Source organism: Sciurus vulgaris (genome assembly GCF_902686455.1).
Source record: "Sciurus vulgaris genome assembly, chromosome: 13".
Classification (NCBI taxonomy): domain Eukaryota; kingdom Metazoa; phylum Chordata; class Mammalia; order Rodentia; family Sciuridae; genus Sciurus; species Sciurus vulgaris.
In genome coordinates, this window is record NC_136474.1 from 26,115,122 (window position 1) to 26,132,679 (window position 17,558).

The 17,558-nt window shown below is 55.8% G+C and overlaps 1 protein-coding gene across 3 annotated transcripts in view; it reads left to right on the forward strand.

The window, feature by feature from the left end:
* Positions 1-1,026: 1,026 nt before the first annotated feature.
* The window catches only part of PHF2 (PHD finger protein 2), a 93,860-nt gene continuing 77,328 nt past the window's right edge, over positions 1,027-17,558 (forward strand). For 2 of the 3 annotated variants that reach the window (XM_079109064.1, XM_079109066.1), the window contains exon 1: positions 1,280-2,027. In XM_079109064.1, the coding sequence (XP_078965190.1) occupies positions 1,930-2,027 (98 nt within the window). In that variant the 5' untranslated portion in view covers positions 1,280-1,929. Of the gene's footprint in view, positions 2,028-17,558 lie in introns of all 3 variants that reach the window. The other variant, XM_079109065.1, reaches the window with a different exon arrangement.

Sequence of the window (17,558 nt, forward strand, 5' to 3'; positions counted from 1 at the left end):
ACACAAGGGCCTCCAGAAGTCTAGCTTTGGTGACTAGACAACTCAGGGTCTCGGCCACTATGCTCTAGCCTGCTTTAATACTGCTGTGGCAGGAAAGGGAGTGTGTCCATTAGGTAATGGGCAGTGCCCTCCCCACCAGGGCTCACTCTGGTCCTCCTTTCAGATTCCCCATATCTGCAGAAATTCACATCAAGGCACTGATGCTGGACAATGGCTTAATAGTTATTCCTTTACCAGAGCCTAGGTAAGTAAAAGAACCACCCAGGAGGAAGGAAACCAAGGGTGACCAGTAGAATTCAGGCAGGAGGCCTAGTTGTGCTCATCCTGGCAGCTCAGAGGTTGGAGGTGTTGGTGGGGGCACCCCTACCCTTACTCCCAGGTTCTTTTTCCAACCCTTCACTTTCCTCATGCTTGTCCCAGAATAAGGCCCTGCCACTGAGTCAGTGGTTAAGGGCCACCTGTTTGGGGAGGGTGGTGGTCTCTGAGGGCAGATTTGGCTCTGCAGGAGGGAGGACCTTCACTGAGCTGCCTGTAATGGCGCAGTGATGCCTGACGACCTGTGAGATACCTGGAGGCCTGAGAACTTGGACTTCACTTGCAGCCATCAGCATTTCCCCACATGATGTAGACTGTGCCACAGGAGGAAAGGGAAAGCGACAGCGAGGGAGGCAGGTCTGGCAGGCAGATTTCTTACAAGGAATGTGGCCCCCGCCCAGTAGGGGTGCCCCAAGGATGCAGCAGCTAGGGAGGGGGCAAGGGCCTCCCTCCCCCAGAGGGCACCTTTTCCCTCCCACACACACCAAAGGCCCCGAACACGGCAGGTGAGGCCAGAGATCTAGTTCAGGGCAAAGGCTGAAGGGGCGAGAGCGACAGCATAGCCCTTGGTCTCTTCCTCCCCACTTCTGCGGCACAGATGCAGGTCGCTGGGCTGTCCTCCCAACCCCTAAGTCTGGGGGCTCTAACCGAGGTTTCTGGGCAGCACAAACGTCAGGTAAGCTGTCTCTCTACAGAGCTGACCCATGCCAGCACGCTTTCAGGTCCCTTGACTTTTGTCCCCGTCCTATGGGGGCTGAGATGAGGGAAGTCCAGGGATCCCGCGAGGGAGTGGAGCAGCCCCCAGTCGGGGAGGAGGGGAAGGGGAGCTGTAGCTGAGCCAGAAACCAAGTCGGAACTCGGGATGGGAGAGAGGCGACAAGGCCCAAGAAAAGGGAGGAATAGTCCCCTCTCCGCCCCACTTTGGGGTCAGAAAAAAGTTAGGGCGAAGGAGTTGCTTCTTGGCTTTCTGGACGAGGAAGGACATCCTGCGGGCTCTCCTCCCGTACCCAGGGACAGGGAGGGCTCCCAGCCTGCCTTCCCTCGGCGTCCCGGGTCCACCTTCTCCCTCCCCAGCCCTTCTTCTTCTCTCGGAATTTCCCCGGCCCACTTTCTCCCAAGGGGTCCCCCCCAGCGCACCTTCTCCCCCGGGACCCTCCGGCCCACCTTCTCCCCCGGCCCGCCTTCCCGGCGGCGGGAGCGGGGCCCAGGCCGGCGGGCGGAGGCGGCGCCACCCGGGGCGCTGACGTAGAGGCCGCTCGGCGGCCGGGGGTCCCTTCGGTGGGGCCGCGGCTCCCCGCCCGCCGCCCCCGCGCGTCCATTCCCTTTTGTGTCCCGCGCGCGGCCCGGCCCCGCGCACACTCGCGCCCTGCGCCCCGCGGGCCGGCGGGCGGCTCCCGGCGCGGCCCCTCCAGCCAGCGCGCCGGCATTGTGTGGACGCGCCCGGCCGGGAGCGCGCGCGGGGGCTGTCGTGCGCCCCCGTCCCCGTCCCCTCCCGGCCGCGGCGCCGCCTGCGCCCCGCCGCCCCCGCCGCCCCCGCGCGGCCCGGCCCCCGGCCCGGCCCGGCCCGACCCGGGCAGCGCAGCGGCGGGGCGAGCGGCGGCGCGGCGCGGCAACATGGCGACGGTGCCCGTGTACTGCGTCTGCCGGCTCCCCTACGACGTTACCCGCTTCATGATCGAGTGCGACGCCTGCAAGGACTGGTTCCACGGCAGGTGAGCGCGCCGTGGCCCCCGCCTGGCCGGGCCCGGCTCCCGCCCGGCCGAGCCCCGCGCCTCCGGCTGCGCGCCCCAGGCCCGGCTCGGGGACCGGCTGCCGCCGCATTCCGGGCGCCCGGGTCTGGCCCGGCCGGGCCGCGCGCCCTTTTGTGCCCAGGGCGGGGGCGCCGGGCGCTGGGCCCGCGCCGGGCGCCCCCGGCCGCCGCGCACAAAGCAAGGCCCGCGGGCCGGGAGGTGGGCTCGCGGCGCCGGGAAGTTGGGGCTCCGGGCCCGGGCCGGGCCGGCTGACAGCGGGGCCGCGGCGGCCGCGGAGGCCGGGCACCGGAGGGAGGCCCAGGCCCGGAGCCCCCGCCGCCTCCCCCTGCGAAGTTGCAGGAACTTTCCCCGCGCGGGCTCGGGGCGGCCGGGCCGGGAGAGGCAGGCGCGCAGCCGGGCACGGGTCCCGGGAGAGGAGCGAGTGGCGGGCTCCGGAGCTGGCAGGGCTGGGGCGGCCGAGGGGACTCTGGAGAGGTGGCGGCCAGGGCCCCCACCCTCCGCCGTGGCTCGGGAGCTCCCTGGGACCTTGTCCTGGCGGGCAGGACCCCTCCCCGGTCTCCGCGCAGCTACTGGTCCCGGCCGGCCTGCGGGCCTGGGCGGGAGTGCGGTGACAGAACGGTGTCTGTGTGTGGGGGGGTGGGGGTTGTGGCTTTGCCGCCTCCTCCCTGGCCTTCACGGTTCCCCATTTCCCTTCTCTCTGTCCCAGGCAGGGACACCCCAGTTTTGACATGACCTTATGCTCTCTAAGGAAAATGGGGAGCCGGGAAGGAGGTAAGCCCAGAGACTGAAACGCGCTCTCTTGGCCCTTGCCCATTTCCATGACCTGGCCGAGTGCCTAGTTTTCAAGAGATGAGGTCCCTTCCCACCCAGAAGTAAAAAGAGGAGGAGGAAGAGGTGATCCTCCTGCCTAAACTGCTCCAACAGGTTCTCTTGAATCTGACTTTGCCTGTGGGATGTGTTGGGGCCTGGTGGGGGGGTTGTCCAGGGGCCGGGTAAGGCTGTCTGCCCGCTGGGGCTGCAGTCTTAAATGGACAGGAGCAGGCTGGAGGGAGGGGAGAGGGTGTGGTGGTGGGTGGTCCCCCATAGTCCTTCCAGAGAGGAGACCCTCCTGCTTATTCTCAACTGTGGGTCTTTAGACTGGTCAGTGGCTTTTAAAAGTGAGCCAAGGCCTCTGGTCCAGCCTGGCTCCTGAACATGTGGGGAACTGGGTGGCCAGGATGTGACCCAGCCTGGTTACATTTGTCAGCCCTGGGCCTGTGGTTTCACCTCCAGGCCTGTAACAGGGATATCCCTTAGGACAGTGTTGGGCTCTATGGCTCACTGAAATCTTCTGAGCCTCCTGGGTGGCCCTCCTGAGATGTCCTGGGCTATGGAGAACTCTCAGAACAGGGGAGACCAGGTGTGGCTCTGCCCAAAACAGGGCCACTACAGTCACCCACCAACTGCCATCCTCAGGGGTTTGTGGCCACACCACAGTGGGTGAAAGCCTGTAGTGCTCTTCAAATCTGGCCCTGAATGTCCCCAAAAGTGGTGGGGCCCCTTCCTTCCCCTGCACCCCCTCCCAGGGCCAGCTGGGTACCTGTCAGCTCCCTGTAGCTGTCTGTACTCAGTGCCAGACTGGGGCAGGCAAGAGGTCTTGGAAGATCTCTGTCATGTGCCTAGGGCGACCCTCTGGGAAGGCAAGTCTAGTTCTGGACTTCAGGCCAGGGGAAAACCCAGGCGTAGAGGGCCAGCAGGGGAGAGGGACGGGGCTGGTGTTTTTGCTGCACTGGCCCAGGCAGAGGCAGAGGCAGAGGCAGGCATGTGATGTGGAAAGGAAGATTTGGGGGAGACCTTATCTCCTTATTACTTAGCTGAGGTTTCCCTTTTGGTTCATTAAAGGCAGTTGATCGGCTGCCACCTATTTGGGGTAGTCCTGGCTTCTGAAAGGGCATCAGCCTTGGGACATATTTTCTCATTCCTCCAATCAAGGGTCCCTTGCCCTGAGCAGGGAAAGCCCCCTGGTGGATCCCTGGTTGGCTCAGGGCAGGGGCTGCAATGGAGGGAAGGTTGGAAGTGGGGCCTAGTGGGCAGGGTAGGGCTCTGCTGCCCCCACAGCCCCTGGCAGATCCCTGGGCCTCCCTTGGCATCACTGCTCATCCATAAAATGAAGGCATGAGGCAGCCCCGTGGGTTTCTCAGCCTCCAGGTGTTCTTGGGTGACCCAGACCTCCTTCTGGCCCTGCAGACCACCTGCCTATTGTTTACTTCATAGTTCACATTGTAACTCACTTTTTACAAGTTTGCATGCTTTTACACTTTTTATTTTGGGGGAACTTAGACTTACAGAAGGGCTTTAAAAACGGCAGTTTCCTTACTTGTCCCCTCCACTCCACTTCCCCTAAAGTTAACATCTGACATGGTAACCACGGCGCCCGCCGGCATTGAGACCAAGGAGCGAGCCTGGGTGCACTGCTGTCGACTCAACTACAGGCTTTATTCAGATCGACTTGACCAGGTTTCCCTCCTGGATGTCCTTTTCCTGTTCCAGAATCTCACATCACATGTAATTCCCTGTGTCTCCTTACTCTGGTGAATATTTCTTTTAAAAGGAAACTTCGTATCATTGCCTGAAATAGAACATTTGTGTAACTGGCCATACACAGTAACTGTAAAAATAAATACAGTAACCGTTGAAGTAAAAAGTCTGTTTGTCCTACCTGAGGTCACATTACGTTTCCTTCAGTGAACCTTGTTTTGGGGAGAATTGAAGAGAGGGTCTCCCACACTCACAGTGGCAGCGTCTGGGGTCGAGGATATGATGGGGCAGCCCCTTTCTAGGGCCCCATCTTGCTTCCAGTTCACCTCTGCAGGGAAGCCGAGCCCCATAGCACCCCTTGAGGCGTTTGCGCAGAGGAGTGGGGCAGCCCTGCTGGGCTGGGGATGTGTACCATCCCAGGGGTGGCTCATCCTGCATTCCCTGGAAGAGATGGTGTGGGGCGTGGGGGCCGCCGAGGAAGGAGACCCTCCTTTCGGCAGATCTCTTGCCTCTTACCGGGTTTCCCCCCGGGTGCATGTGTCATCCCTGAGTTACCTCTTCCCCAAATTGTTGCAAGATTCCTTCTCCAGCCTCATCTTGACCTTGGCTGGTGGTCCTGGGGCTGGAGACCTCATCAGCCCAGCTGGTCTTCGCTGACATCAATGCAGTATTGCCTGGAAATTCAGGCTTTTACTTAATAGGTATGGATTTGGGGACAGGTCTTGGTAGGAGGCATTGGTGGCCAGGCGCCACCTGAGTGTCTTGTGCTCTCTGTTAGGTGGGGATGGGGATCCTTGCACAGGTGTGGGGGACCTGGCCTCTCCTTTAAGAGATCTTACTTTCCAGCAAACTCCTTGGGTCATGGACTATTTTCCCTCCTGGTGCCTGTGCCTTCTATCTGGAAGATGAGACCAGACCCCATGTCCCCCTCCCCTGCCTCAGCCATACCTAGTTGACCTGGTCTCTCACCTTTTCGCCGATTTGATTGGAGCATTTGATTGGGGCATTTTAATCTCTGGAAAAAATGATTCTACCTAATATCCTTCAACCATAGCTTTCTGCTCCTCTTTCAGGTGCTTGTTCTACTGCATTTGAAGCGTTTTAGGAAACATCATTTATTAAATTGGCTTGGAAGGGCTTGCAGGCTGTGCAGGTGACTTTGGTGACAAAAGTTTCATTTATTTTTCAGTAAATATTTGTTGGCGTGTATTCTACAAGTGGCTTGAGGTTGGCCAGGAGAGCTCTGGGGTTTGCCAGGCAGATCTCTTGCCTCTTACCTGGTTTCTTACAGGGAAAGCACACTTGCAGATGGCGTCATCTCGTCTGGTGGGTCTTGTCACAGAGGGGCAAGTGAGCTCCCTGAGAGCGGAGAATAGGGTCGGGAGACAAGGAGGTCCAGGAACTCGGCTTCCGAGACTAGAAGCCACTGGGCTTCTGAACAAAGGAGGGGTAGGAGCAGGCTGAGGTTTTGACAGGGCCCAACCTGGTAGCCGACAGTTGGGGGCAGCAAGCCAGTCCGGAGGCAATTGCCATCATCCAAGTGAGGGACGACAGAGCCCCCGTAGGGTGTGGGAGGTGGTCGGGTTCTGGAATATCTTGGAAGGTACATTATGCAAGAGTTGCCCGGCATGGCCCCTCTGATCCTGTGCGTCTGTGTGTCCCTCTGGGCTCTGCCCCCCTCCCGAGGTTCTTTCTTTGTGTCCATCTCCCTTAGGACTGAGATGGGCTGTGGGACTGTCCTTAGGTCTACCCAACCTTAAACTCCTTATGGTGGCATTGTGTCTGGGTACCTGGGGACGTGGAGTGGGCTTGTGGCCATGTCCAGCAGGCCAGCTGTGTTGTTGGCCAGTGGAGTGTGTGGGAGGAGAGGAGGCCCTGCCATGGGTCAGAAGTGACACTGAAATCTGGGTGATCGGAGCCCCAGAGGCTGAATACCAGGGCAAGGGCCCTCCCCACAGAGACAGCATTGTGAAGTGTTTAGGAGTAATGATTAATCATTTTAAGACAAGGGCTTCTCGCTGTGTGAGTTTCTGAACTTCTGGGGGAGGTAGGAAGGACGTCTGGCCAATTTCTAGAGGAGAAAGCAGACCTCCCTAATGATGTTGTTCAAAAGAGGTGTCTCGAAGGGAGCAACTTGACATACGCCTCATCTTAATTGCCAGGATGTTTGATGTCAGCCTCGGGACTGCAGTCTGCATTGTTTGGAGCCATTGGGCATCAGGTGTGGCCACACATAGCTTAAGATCTGGGCTGAGAGTTGGTATGTTTGGTGTCAACCCTGCTACTCCTGGGCACCCTCTTTTCTGTGGCTGTCTCCTCATAGTACATTGCTACTTGCTAGGTTCGTCCCCTCCCACCACCCCCCATCACTCCCTGTACTGGGGACTGAACCAGGGATGTTGTACCACTGAGCTATATCCCTAGCCCTTTTTGTATTTTTATTTTGAGACAGAATTTCACAAAGTTGTGAAGGCTGGCCTCGAACTTGTGATCCTCTTGCCTCAGCCTCCCAGATAGCTGGGATTACAGGTGTATACCACCGTACTCTGTTAGGGTTGCCAGGTCCTTATTTCAAAAGAATGGAGGGATTTGTTGTTGGGAATAAGTGTGGGCCATCATATGATGTTCCCTGACAGAGTACATTAGAAGAATCTAACTCCTAAAATTCAGGGTTAGTGTAAAACAAAGTCCATCAGTTGGTGTGTGGAGTTACACATGGTGACTGTCATTGCTGCAGGGTCTGACCTTAGAGCAGTGTTCCCTGCCTTTGGAGCTCTAGTACATCCATCATCTTATTTGGTTCCCATGTTGATTCTGAGTGTAGACAGGGAAGGCCACTCCTTAATTCTCACTCTCAGCACTAACCCAGAGGCAGCCAAAGGAGATGTCACACAGTTCATGACATGCAGGTGTCAGACTCCAGGAGGTGTACTCGGACCTGCAGCAGGTGGATGCACATGCTTCCCAGAGGGTGCAGGTGAGGCGGTGGCACCTGGCTTATGCTCTTCTGGCTCAAGGACCTGAATAAATGCTGACCCCCGCTTGGCCCACGGTTGTGACAATGCACCGAGTGGGACTGTCACAGAGGAGGGCTGCAAGCTGTGCCAGGTAAGGGACAGGGTTCCCTCTCCAAGCTGCTACCACGGTAGCCCCGTCCAGGTCTCAGAGTCCCTCAGGGGCCCCCTCACTGTGGCGCCTCTGTCTCTGTCCCTCCTTCTGTCTGTTCACTGTGTCCACCTTAACTTCTGCTACCTTGAGTCCCAGCTTTGTGGCTGTGCCACCAAAGTGCTGGGGGAAACAGGAAAATGGAATTCTAGCTGGGCTTTCATCTCAGGCCTGGGAATGGAAGGTCGTGGTGCCGCCTGTCCAGGCAAATGGAGAGGTCAGTCTTACAGCTTTATTTATGTATTTATTTTAGGTTGAGGTAGAATTCAGATAACATGAAATCAGCCTTTTGAAAGTACAGGTTTGTGGCAGTTAGTGCACACATACAGTTTTGCAGCCATCACCTCTCATCCCCGAACCTTTTCATGAGGCCAAAGCGGATCCCCATCCTATAAGCAGCCGTTCCCTGGCCCTTTTCTCCCTTCGGCCCTGGATGACCGCCTGCCTGCTTTCTGGCTGTTGGGGTTCTCTTTTCTGGGTGCTTTGCGTGTCGTGTAAATAGACTCAGGCAACACGCAACCTTTCGAACCTGGCCTCTTTCACCGAGCGAGATGTTCTTGAGGCTTCTCCTCATTGCATCCCGTGCCAGTGTTCATCCATGTTTTGGCTGAACATTATTCCATCGTGTGAGGCCAAAGTGTATCCATTTATCAGTTGATGGGCTTTTGGCTGTTGTGAACATGTGTGCACCGGTGTTTGGTTGCACACCTGTTTTCAGTTCTTTTGTGCATACTGACCCTGTGGGCATACGGCTGCTGAGCTACTCCCCAGCCCTACATTTGACTTTTTGAGTAATCAACAGACGCTTTCCTATAGGGGCTGCCTTATTCTCCACCTCCTCACCAACACTTGTTATTTTCCTTTTTTTTCTTTCCCATGTAAGCCATCCTGGTGGATGTGAAGTGGTATTTCATTGTGATTTTTCACTTGCATTTCCATAGTGAGTAATGATGTGAAGCCTCTCTCTCTTTTCTTTTTTTTTTTTTTTTTTTTTTTTTTTTGCGGTACTGGAGATTTGAACCCAGGGCCTTGTGCTTACAAGGCAAGCACTCAACCAACTGAGCTATATCCCCAGCCCCTGCAGAAGGTCGCTTTTTAAATGCTTGGTGATTTTTCTTTGGAGAAATATCTGAAGTTCTTTGCCTTTTTTTTTTTTTTTGTAGTGTTGGGGTGCTAGGGATTGAACCCCAATGCATGCTAGCCAACCCCCTTGGCCCATTTTTAAATTGGATTGCTATTTTATTTATTGCTGAGCTTTAAACCATCCTTTATATATTCTAGACTATACCTTTATCAGAACATGATCTGCAAAAATTCTTTTTTTCCCAATTCTTGGACTGTCTTTTCACTTTCTTAAAAATGTCCATTGATGTACAAAGGTTTTACCTTTGATGATGTTCAGTGTATATACTTATTCTTTTGTTGCTCATGCTTTTGGTATCCTAAGAATCTGTTGCCAAATCCAGGGTTATGAAGATTTATCCTTATGAGGTCTTCTATTAAGGTTTTGTATCCATTTTCAGCGTATTTCTGCAGTGGTGTGAGGTAGGATCTAGGTTCATTCTTTTGCATGTGGATATCTGGTTGTCCTAGGACCATTTGCTGAAGAATATTCTTTCTCCACTGAATGCTCTTGGCACCCTGTTTAAAATTATTTGGCCATATACACAAGGGTTTATTTTTGAACTTTGAATTAGTCTATGTGCTGTCCTTCTAATCAGTACCACACTATTTTGATCATTGCAGTAGATTTTTGTATGTGTGGAGGGGGCATGTTCTGGGCATGGAACCCAGGGCCTCAGGCACACTAGGCCAGCTTTGTACCAACGAGCTGCGCCCTTAGCCCTGTAGTAAGTTTGATATTAGAAAGTATGAGTCCTTCACCTTTGTTCCTTTGGCTGTTTGTGGCCTCTTGCAATTCCATGTGAATTTGAAAAAGGCTGTTGGAATTTTGATAAGGACTGCATTCAATCTGCAGATTGCTTTGAGTGCATTTCAAAACTTAACAGCATTAAGTCTTCTGACAACTCATGAACATGGACATGTCCCTCCATTTATGTGTGTCTTCTCTAATTTCTTTCAGCAACATTCTGTACTTTGTGTGGAGGTGGAGTACTGGTGAGTTAACCCAAGGGCTCTTTACCTCTGAGTTATATCTGCACCCCTTTTTATTTTGAGGCAGGGTCTTGCTAAGTTGTGGAGGCTGGCCTTGAAGTTGGTGATCCTTCAATCTTGGCCTCCCAGGTCACTGGACATTTTGTACTTTTCAGTGTTCATATCTTTCACCTCTTTGATTAAATTTCTTCCTAGGTTTGTTTGTTTGTTTGTTTGAAGTGGTTGGAGATGCTATTGTAAGTGGAAATGGTTAATTTTTAAAATTTATTCATTGCTAGTACTTTTTTTTGAACATGCTAAGGATCAAACCCAGGGCCTTGTGCATACTAGACAGGAATTCTACCACTGAGCCACACCCCCAGTCTCATTGCTGGTGTTTTTCTCCTTCGTTGTAATCACTTTTCACCATGCGGTAACTGGGTTTCCAGAACCACATTGTGCAGGGTCCCTCCTGCCCTCCTGGTGTTCACGCACGTGTTGGGTGTGTCTCCTGCGTGTCTGCGTGCTACCTTTCTTGTGTGTGTGCTGTGGATTGAACTCAGGGGATCTTTACCAATGCACTATGTCCTTAGCCCTTTTATGTTTTATTTTGAGAAAGGATCTCACTAAGATGCCGATACCGATCTTGAACTTGTGATCCTCCCGCCTCAGCCTCCTGAGTTCCTGGGGTTATAGCATGTGCCGCCATGCCTGGTGCTGTCTTCCTTTTTGACCATAAGCATGTGTCAGACCTCTCCGCCAGATGCAGGGCTGGGCATTTTCTGCACGCCGGTGGGACCCCTCTGAATGTGTTTGAGGGTCCTCTTGTACAGGTCTCCATCTCCTTGCCCTGACCACCATCCTCCCTGAGGCCTGCTTCGTGGCTGGAGGTTTGGTGGGGTGAGCCCTTGGCTTCCAAAGCTTGGGGCGAAGACAGCAAGCAGTCTATTCCACGTGGCAACACAGGGCCTCACTGATGTTCATGCAGCACTGAGAGCTTGGGGCGTTGTTGGTGAGGTGGACTTGCCAATCAACCCTCCGAGAACTCAGCTGCCAGGGTCAGCATGACAAAACGGCAGAGGAGGATGTGCAGTAGGCTACCCAAGTGGGACTCCTTCATTGATAAAAGTGACAGGAAGCTCCAGGACTGGCCAGGGGAGCCCACCAGGCTAGGAAGAGGACACTTGGAGTGTCCCAAGGGTCAGGGATACCTTCAGCTAAAGCCGGGTGGGCCAGGAGGAACAGAGCTAGTGTGTGCTTCAGCTGGAAGGTGGCAGAGGAGCCTGACCCGGCATGGGTAAGGGATGCTCCTTTGAGTCCAGACACCCAAGAAACTTGCAGGGAGGCCAGGAGGGAATGCTGAGGCCATGCCAAGCCTCATGTTGAGGGGGGACGGCCAGCATCCTTTCTCACACTGTAATGTCCATCCAAGGTTAAAGACCAGAGTAAGGGTCAGGGAGGAGAGGTACCTGACTAACTTGCTGCCAGTGAGAAGCAGGTCTTCCAACCCAGGCTGCCTGTGGTCAGAGGTCGCACAGCCTGGGGGCTGGAGGGCCAGCAGGTGATGAGACGTGACCAGGGCAGCAGAAAGAGAACCTGCTGCCTGTGAGGGGGGTCCTGAGGGAGCCGCCAGGGGCAGCGGCTCAGGCCTTTGGAAGAACAAAGTGCTGGGTAGGGCTGTGACTTAGGACTCTTTGGGGGCACAGTCTCTGGCTGAGAGTGCTCAAGGCTGACTCCCCGAAGTGGGAGCTGCTAGGTGGGCAGCCACAGCTCTAAGAGTGTGTAAAGCTCTCATTCCTTTATCTTTTTTTGGTGGTGCTGCAGATCAAACCAGGGCCTTCCGCACGCTGGGGAAGTGCCCTACCACTGAGCTCCACCCCAGCCCTCCTCAGTCAGCTGGTGCTCAGACACTTGGGCTGGGACAAGTGCAAGGGTCTGATTGGCCTTGGAGGGTGTAAGGATCCAGGGTTTGGGGTGGGGACTGACACACCCATGTCCGGGACAGCCAGATGCAGGCACAGAACTGGACCCCGGCCCACTGCCACTGCTGACAGTTCCAGGCCCCTGTAGGACTGGCAGCAGACCAGCGGGCCAGACTGAAGATCTGTGTGTGGCTCTGTGACTTTACCTTGACTTGCCTTCCCCTTAGAACAGCCCACCAAGGAAGACTGTGTGTGGATCTGGGAAGAGCCGGGGAGGCAAGGAGAGCCATCGGGAAGTGCTTTCTGGGAACCTGGGAGCTGGTCTTGTGGCAGTGTTGAGAGGGGCACGGGGGCCTTTCCTGCTCTGGACCAATGGCCATCACTGGAGCGAGGACACACCCTGACCTAGGGGTTCAGACCCCATTTTCCTATAGGAGACACTAAGGCCTGGAGTCCCAAGACCCTGGGTATCCTGGAACAATCCAGAAATGACATTCTGAGCCCTCCGCCTCCCAAATGAACTTGGCCTAGAAAGGGTCAGGAGACGGTATGGGGAGCTCCCAGGCCCATGGGCAGAGGGGAGGACCCTGTGGTTACACACGCAGCAGCCCACGTGGACTTGTTGGGCAGCACAGGGACCCCCGTGATGCCCTTTGAGATGGAGTCGCTGTGTAAGAATTAGTCATCATGGGTGCTTGTGGCTTCTCTTTCCTGAAAGTGGACAGAGCAGTGCTGACCTCTGACCAGCCGTTTTGGAGCTGCTGCCTATAATGGAGGTGTTGTAGAACCACACTCGGGAGGAGCCTTTCTTGCCTGCTGTTTGGACATTACCAACAGGCACCTCCAACGCCACCCTGGGCCTGATGGGGCTCCACAGTGGGCCCCATATCTGAGACTGCCCAGGAGAGGCCAGCTGTGGGGAGCCCCGGCAGCCAGCCAGGTACCTGCCAATCACGAGGCCCTTACTCCTTCCATTCCAGCTAACACACGGGCTAGATGGGGACAGTGAGGCTTTTGTCTGCTCCTGGCTGTGCTTGGTGACTGCCCATCACCCATGGGACTTGCCTTGGTCTCAGGGCCCAGGCATCCTGCACGGTCCACGCTGGGAGGCAGGAGGTGTGTGGGTTACTGGACTTGGATCCTCATTTGTCTCTCACCAGCTGGCCACATGTCCTGAACTCCTTGGGGGAGGGCCTCTGTTAGCCCCTGGGATGTAGCCGTGAGGAAGGCGGCAGGGTCAGGGTCCCTGTGCTTCCGGGTGGCACACACCAGTAGCAGACGCCACTGGGGGAGCCGGGCTGGGATGGGAGTGGCCCATCAGGTGGGCACACCCTTGTTCTGTCATCTGGGAGGTGACCCAGAGTGCTGCTTGGAGGGGACGACTGGTGGCTGCCCCAAGAGAGGGTCGAGGCCGTGGGCGGGAGTTTGCACTTTCTTTCCAATGTAGAAAATGTGGGGTCAGGACAGTGCACGACCCTCTCGTTGGTATTTTTGCTCAGAGCTCTCAGAAGGCTGCCAGGCCTGTAGACAAGATGGAGAGAGACCAGAGACCAGTTAGAAACTGACAGCTTCAGGTGAGGAATGGAAGATCCTGGGGTGAGGGATGATGGAGCCCAGGGTGGCCCTCGGATGAGGCCTGGAGGAGCCCTGGGCTCAGGGGTGGAGAGGCTGGGGTGTGGCAGAATGCCTGCCCGCTGGGTGGTCTGAGCCAGCTCCTGCCCTGAGCTGCACTAGGGTCCACTCTGTGAGAGGCAGAGACTGGCTGCCTCTGTCGTTGCTGTTGTTGTGCGGGACGAGCCCAGGCCTCATGCTTGCTAGGCAAGCACTTTACCACTGAGCCCCACCCCCAGTCCCAAGGCGAGCTGCCTGTGGCCTTGAGGTTCTCGGTCCTTATCTGTGTGACTTGCCCTCTGGTCTGCCCCTGGGTGCCCATTGGCCTCTCTGGCCTATTCCCCCAGCCGTGGCCTGGTGCTATCTCAGTTGCTCCTGGGTCCTGGGTATAAGCCACCAGTGCCCCTATCTCCCTGGCGGTCACCTGCATGAGTGGCCTGGGTGCCTGTGGCAGTCTCGAGTTTGTGAGCCTGGGGGCAGCCGCACTTCTCTCCCTGCTTTAGGCTGCAGCTCTGGCAGGCCCATAGCTCTGAGGACCCGGTACCTGAGTTCTCCCCTCACAGTGCTGGGACGGACACTCACTCCCTGACCAGGGCTGTCTCAGGAGGGCTCCTGCGCGCCTGCATCCTGAACATGGGACCTGGCAGATTACTTGCTCTCATGGGTGTAAACTGGGATCGGGTGGCTCTGCCTTTACATACACCCTCTTGTGATGGGGACCAGGGACTGAGGGTGGAGGTGGGTAGCGCCAGGTGAACTTGGTGCCAGCCTGGGTGAGTGCTCAGTTCCAGCCTGGGGCCATGAGACACGCCCAGACCAGACGCAGCCCTCTTACCATGAGACACACAGTTAGACAAGTGATGAGAATAATTTGCTCTGGATGTCACAGATAAGCAGAGCCAAGCCTTGCTGGCCTTCCTCCAGTTCTTCCCACCGGCACCATAAACTCCTTCCGAAGTGTTCGTTTGTGGCAATGTGGGGAGTGATCCCAGGGGGTTACCTTCAGGGAGGTCCCTCTGACTACCTGGGGGGACAGTGTGAGGAGAGGGGCACTTGGCAGACAGCCTAAGGTCTGGGGACCCGGGTCTAGGACTGCCCTGTCGTGCCTAGAAGTATTTCCTTTCTCCAGTTCCTTCTGCAGAGTGGTCACCCCCTTCAGAGGGTGGGAAGGAACCTGGTGAGGAGGAAGCATTATAAGTAGGCACTTTGAGAACCTTACTAGTAATTGAAACTGGCCCCCAAAGGGGCACCGTCTAGAGAAACGAGGTTCACCGTAGACCCGGCTTCAGCCTCAGTACTGTGGACCTTCTGGTCTGAGATTCTTTGTGGCAAGGCCGGTCTCGTGCACTGCAGGATATTTAGTCCTGGTCTCCACCCGTCAGATGCCACAAACAGCCCCCCACGTCCCAGCTGTGACAACCAAGTGTCTCTTGATATTGCTGAACGTCCCACAGGAGATGCAATGCCCAGTTGAGGGCAAGAGGAGACTGAGCTTCTGCCGAATAGAGTGCCTTTGCCTGATGAAAAAATCAAGCTCAGCAGCACCAGACTTGGCTGAAATGTATTGACTTACCTAAGACAGAGACTGCATCCATCCACACTAGCACTGGCCGAGAGAGAGAGAGAGAGAGAGAGAGAGAGAGAGAGAGAGAGAGAGAGAGAGAATTGCAGCGCCTCAGCCACTGGCTCCCTGTCCTCCCTCGAACCGACTCCATGGGAATGTGGCCCGGCACGTGACGCCGGGTCCCCCTCTCTCCTGCCCACCTGCGCTCCAGCAAGATGTATTTGGCTTTTGGCTTTTTTCCCCTCTTGAGCCCCACAGCACTGCCCAGTGCACATCCTGATCTGTACGTTTTTGTGCCTGTATTCCAAGAAGGAAGGTGGCAGGGTCAAAGGGCACAGCGTTTCCGATTTCGAAATTGCCAGCTAGGTTGGGCTGAGTTCTCTACACACAGAGCAGCCTCTTTTAACCTTTGAGAGCCAAACCTAGAAAAACAGAGCCCTTCACTGTAGTTTTACTTGCAGTGACTTAACAATTGGGCGAACTCACATTTAAATCCTCCTTCCTAGAGCCGTGGGCTTCTGTCAACGGTCCCGATGTTTTCTAATGAAGACGGAAAGAACGGATTCAGTCCGCGAGGTCAGATGGCAAGGGAGCCCTCCCCTGATGGGCTGGGAGGCCCCTTCCCACCGCATCCTGCCCCCGCAGTGTGGCCCAGGGCTGGGTGGCTGGCTGCCTCCTACCCGTTTGCTAAATATCCCCCTTCCTTGTTTGAATCCTGCCACGAGGTCAAATCTCACTGGCTTTCCCCGCCACACCCTTTTAAGTTCAGAATTGTTTTACATTTACGGAAAAGTTGCAAATCTGGTTGGAGCATCTCTGCACAGCCCTGGCCCAGGTTCCCCTGATGTTCACGTCCGTCTTGTGTCACCTCAGTAGGAGCCAGCGTCCGTCGCCGTCCAGGAGGCTGCGGGCTCTCTTGGGGCAAACCCTTCCTGCAGGTCCTTCCTGTGCCAAGACCCACCCCCAGGGCCATGCATCTGCCCTCACATCTCCTGGTCGCTTTGGGGGCTGTGGCGACCTCCTAGACACCCTGTCACTGGTCAGACCTGAATATCCCGGGGTGGCTTCTGCCCTTTTGAGGGGCTGCCCAGATACTCCAACACACCTCTGCGTGGCTCTCCAGGTGGAAAACTGCTGTGACCCTGAGAGGGATGTGGAGTCACTGGGCAGATGTGTGTGGTGACCAGATGTGGTGGTCTCATGACATGTGCTCATGATCTGCCGGAGCACGGGTCCCAACGGTGCCCTCCACACCAGTGTCTGCCTGGTCTTGACCATGGCCCTGATGACCATTTATGGCCATGGATGCTTTCTCCTGGTCATGGTTTCTTCTAGATTTCAAATGTATGATTTTATTAAATTTTGAACTACTCTTTGGAAAGAAGAGAATTCATTACGTGGGTCTTCAGAATCTCATCTGTCACAAGTGGACTCTAGAACAGTTTGGATTGGCCCAGGGCCTCTTCAGGGAGTTTTGCTGGGTCACTGCTTCCAGGGCTGTTGCCCTCTCTGTGCTCCTCTGAATGGGATGTGCTGAGTCGGCCCAGGAGCGTTTGGCCTAAGCTCCTCTTTCTGCAAATGGGAAAGGGGCCACCCAGCAAGCCCGGGGTGGGCAGGGACCACAGTCTCTGCCTTCTCTCTCGGCCTGTGTTCTTTCCTCTGAAGGAATCACTGGCACAGAGTCCACTTACATCCTGAGAAGAGGGGGCGAGGGGTGGGCTGCCATCGCACCCCGGGGGATGGGTGGGACTCGGGGACAAGGCCTAATTCTTGTGGTTGCCTGGGGAGACTCTCTGCTGGTTTTGTTCAGAGTCTATTTTCCATGCAAAAGATGCTGCTGTCTGTCTGTCCGTTAGTCAGGCAGTGCCAGTTACCTGAGGCAGGCGGGTATCTGAGCTGGCCTGCCCTGTGCGCGGGTGGCGAGGACTCCAAGGCTGCACCGCTGGAGAGCCTTGGCAGACGCGGCTGGCGCTGGAGAGCCAGCCGAGGCCTCTGCTCTGGGCCGCACAGTCTACCTGGTTTTTCTTGCTGAGCTCTAGAGAGCCCCAGAGGTGCTGCCCCACCTTGCACTCTCCCCTCTCGTGGAAGGGGGTCCCTTGGGAGGCACTGGCCTCACCTTGGAGGCCCACAGCACTGTCCCTGCTCCAGCCAGATCCTCAGGAGGGCAGGGCAGGCGCATGTGGAGGCCCCAGGGAGAGGAACCCCAGCTGCTTGTGCACATCCACCTTCCTAGTTCCTAACATTTGTTTCCTTGTCCTTTATGACTTAATAAACAGTAACAACAGCTAAAACAGACAGGCCAAAGAACGGATGCTAGAATGTTCAGACAGGATGGGCCATAGTCAGGTACCTAGCAGTGGGGGACCGCTAGGTCCCAGAGTTATCAGGAGGGGCCTCCTGATTGTTACCTCTCATTCTAATGTTGCCCAGAGAGCCACAGTGCAGAGATGTCCCTTGACCTCCTCCCCCAACCCTGCCGAAGAACAGAGGACGGGCCTCACCTCCCTTGGTCAGGAGTCCCTATCTCTGTTAATAAGACCCTGGACCTCATTTGTTCTGTAGTCAGACTTGTCTTGTTTGGGAGGTTTATCCAGATTGAAGGCTCTAACTCCTAGAGCT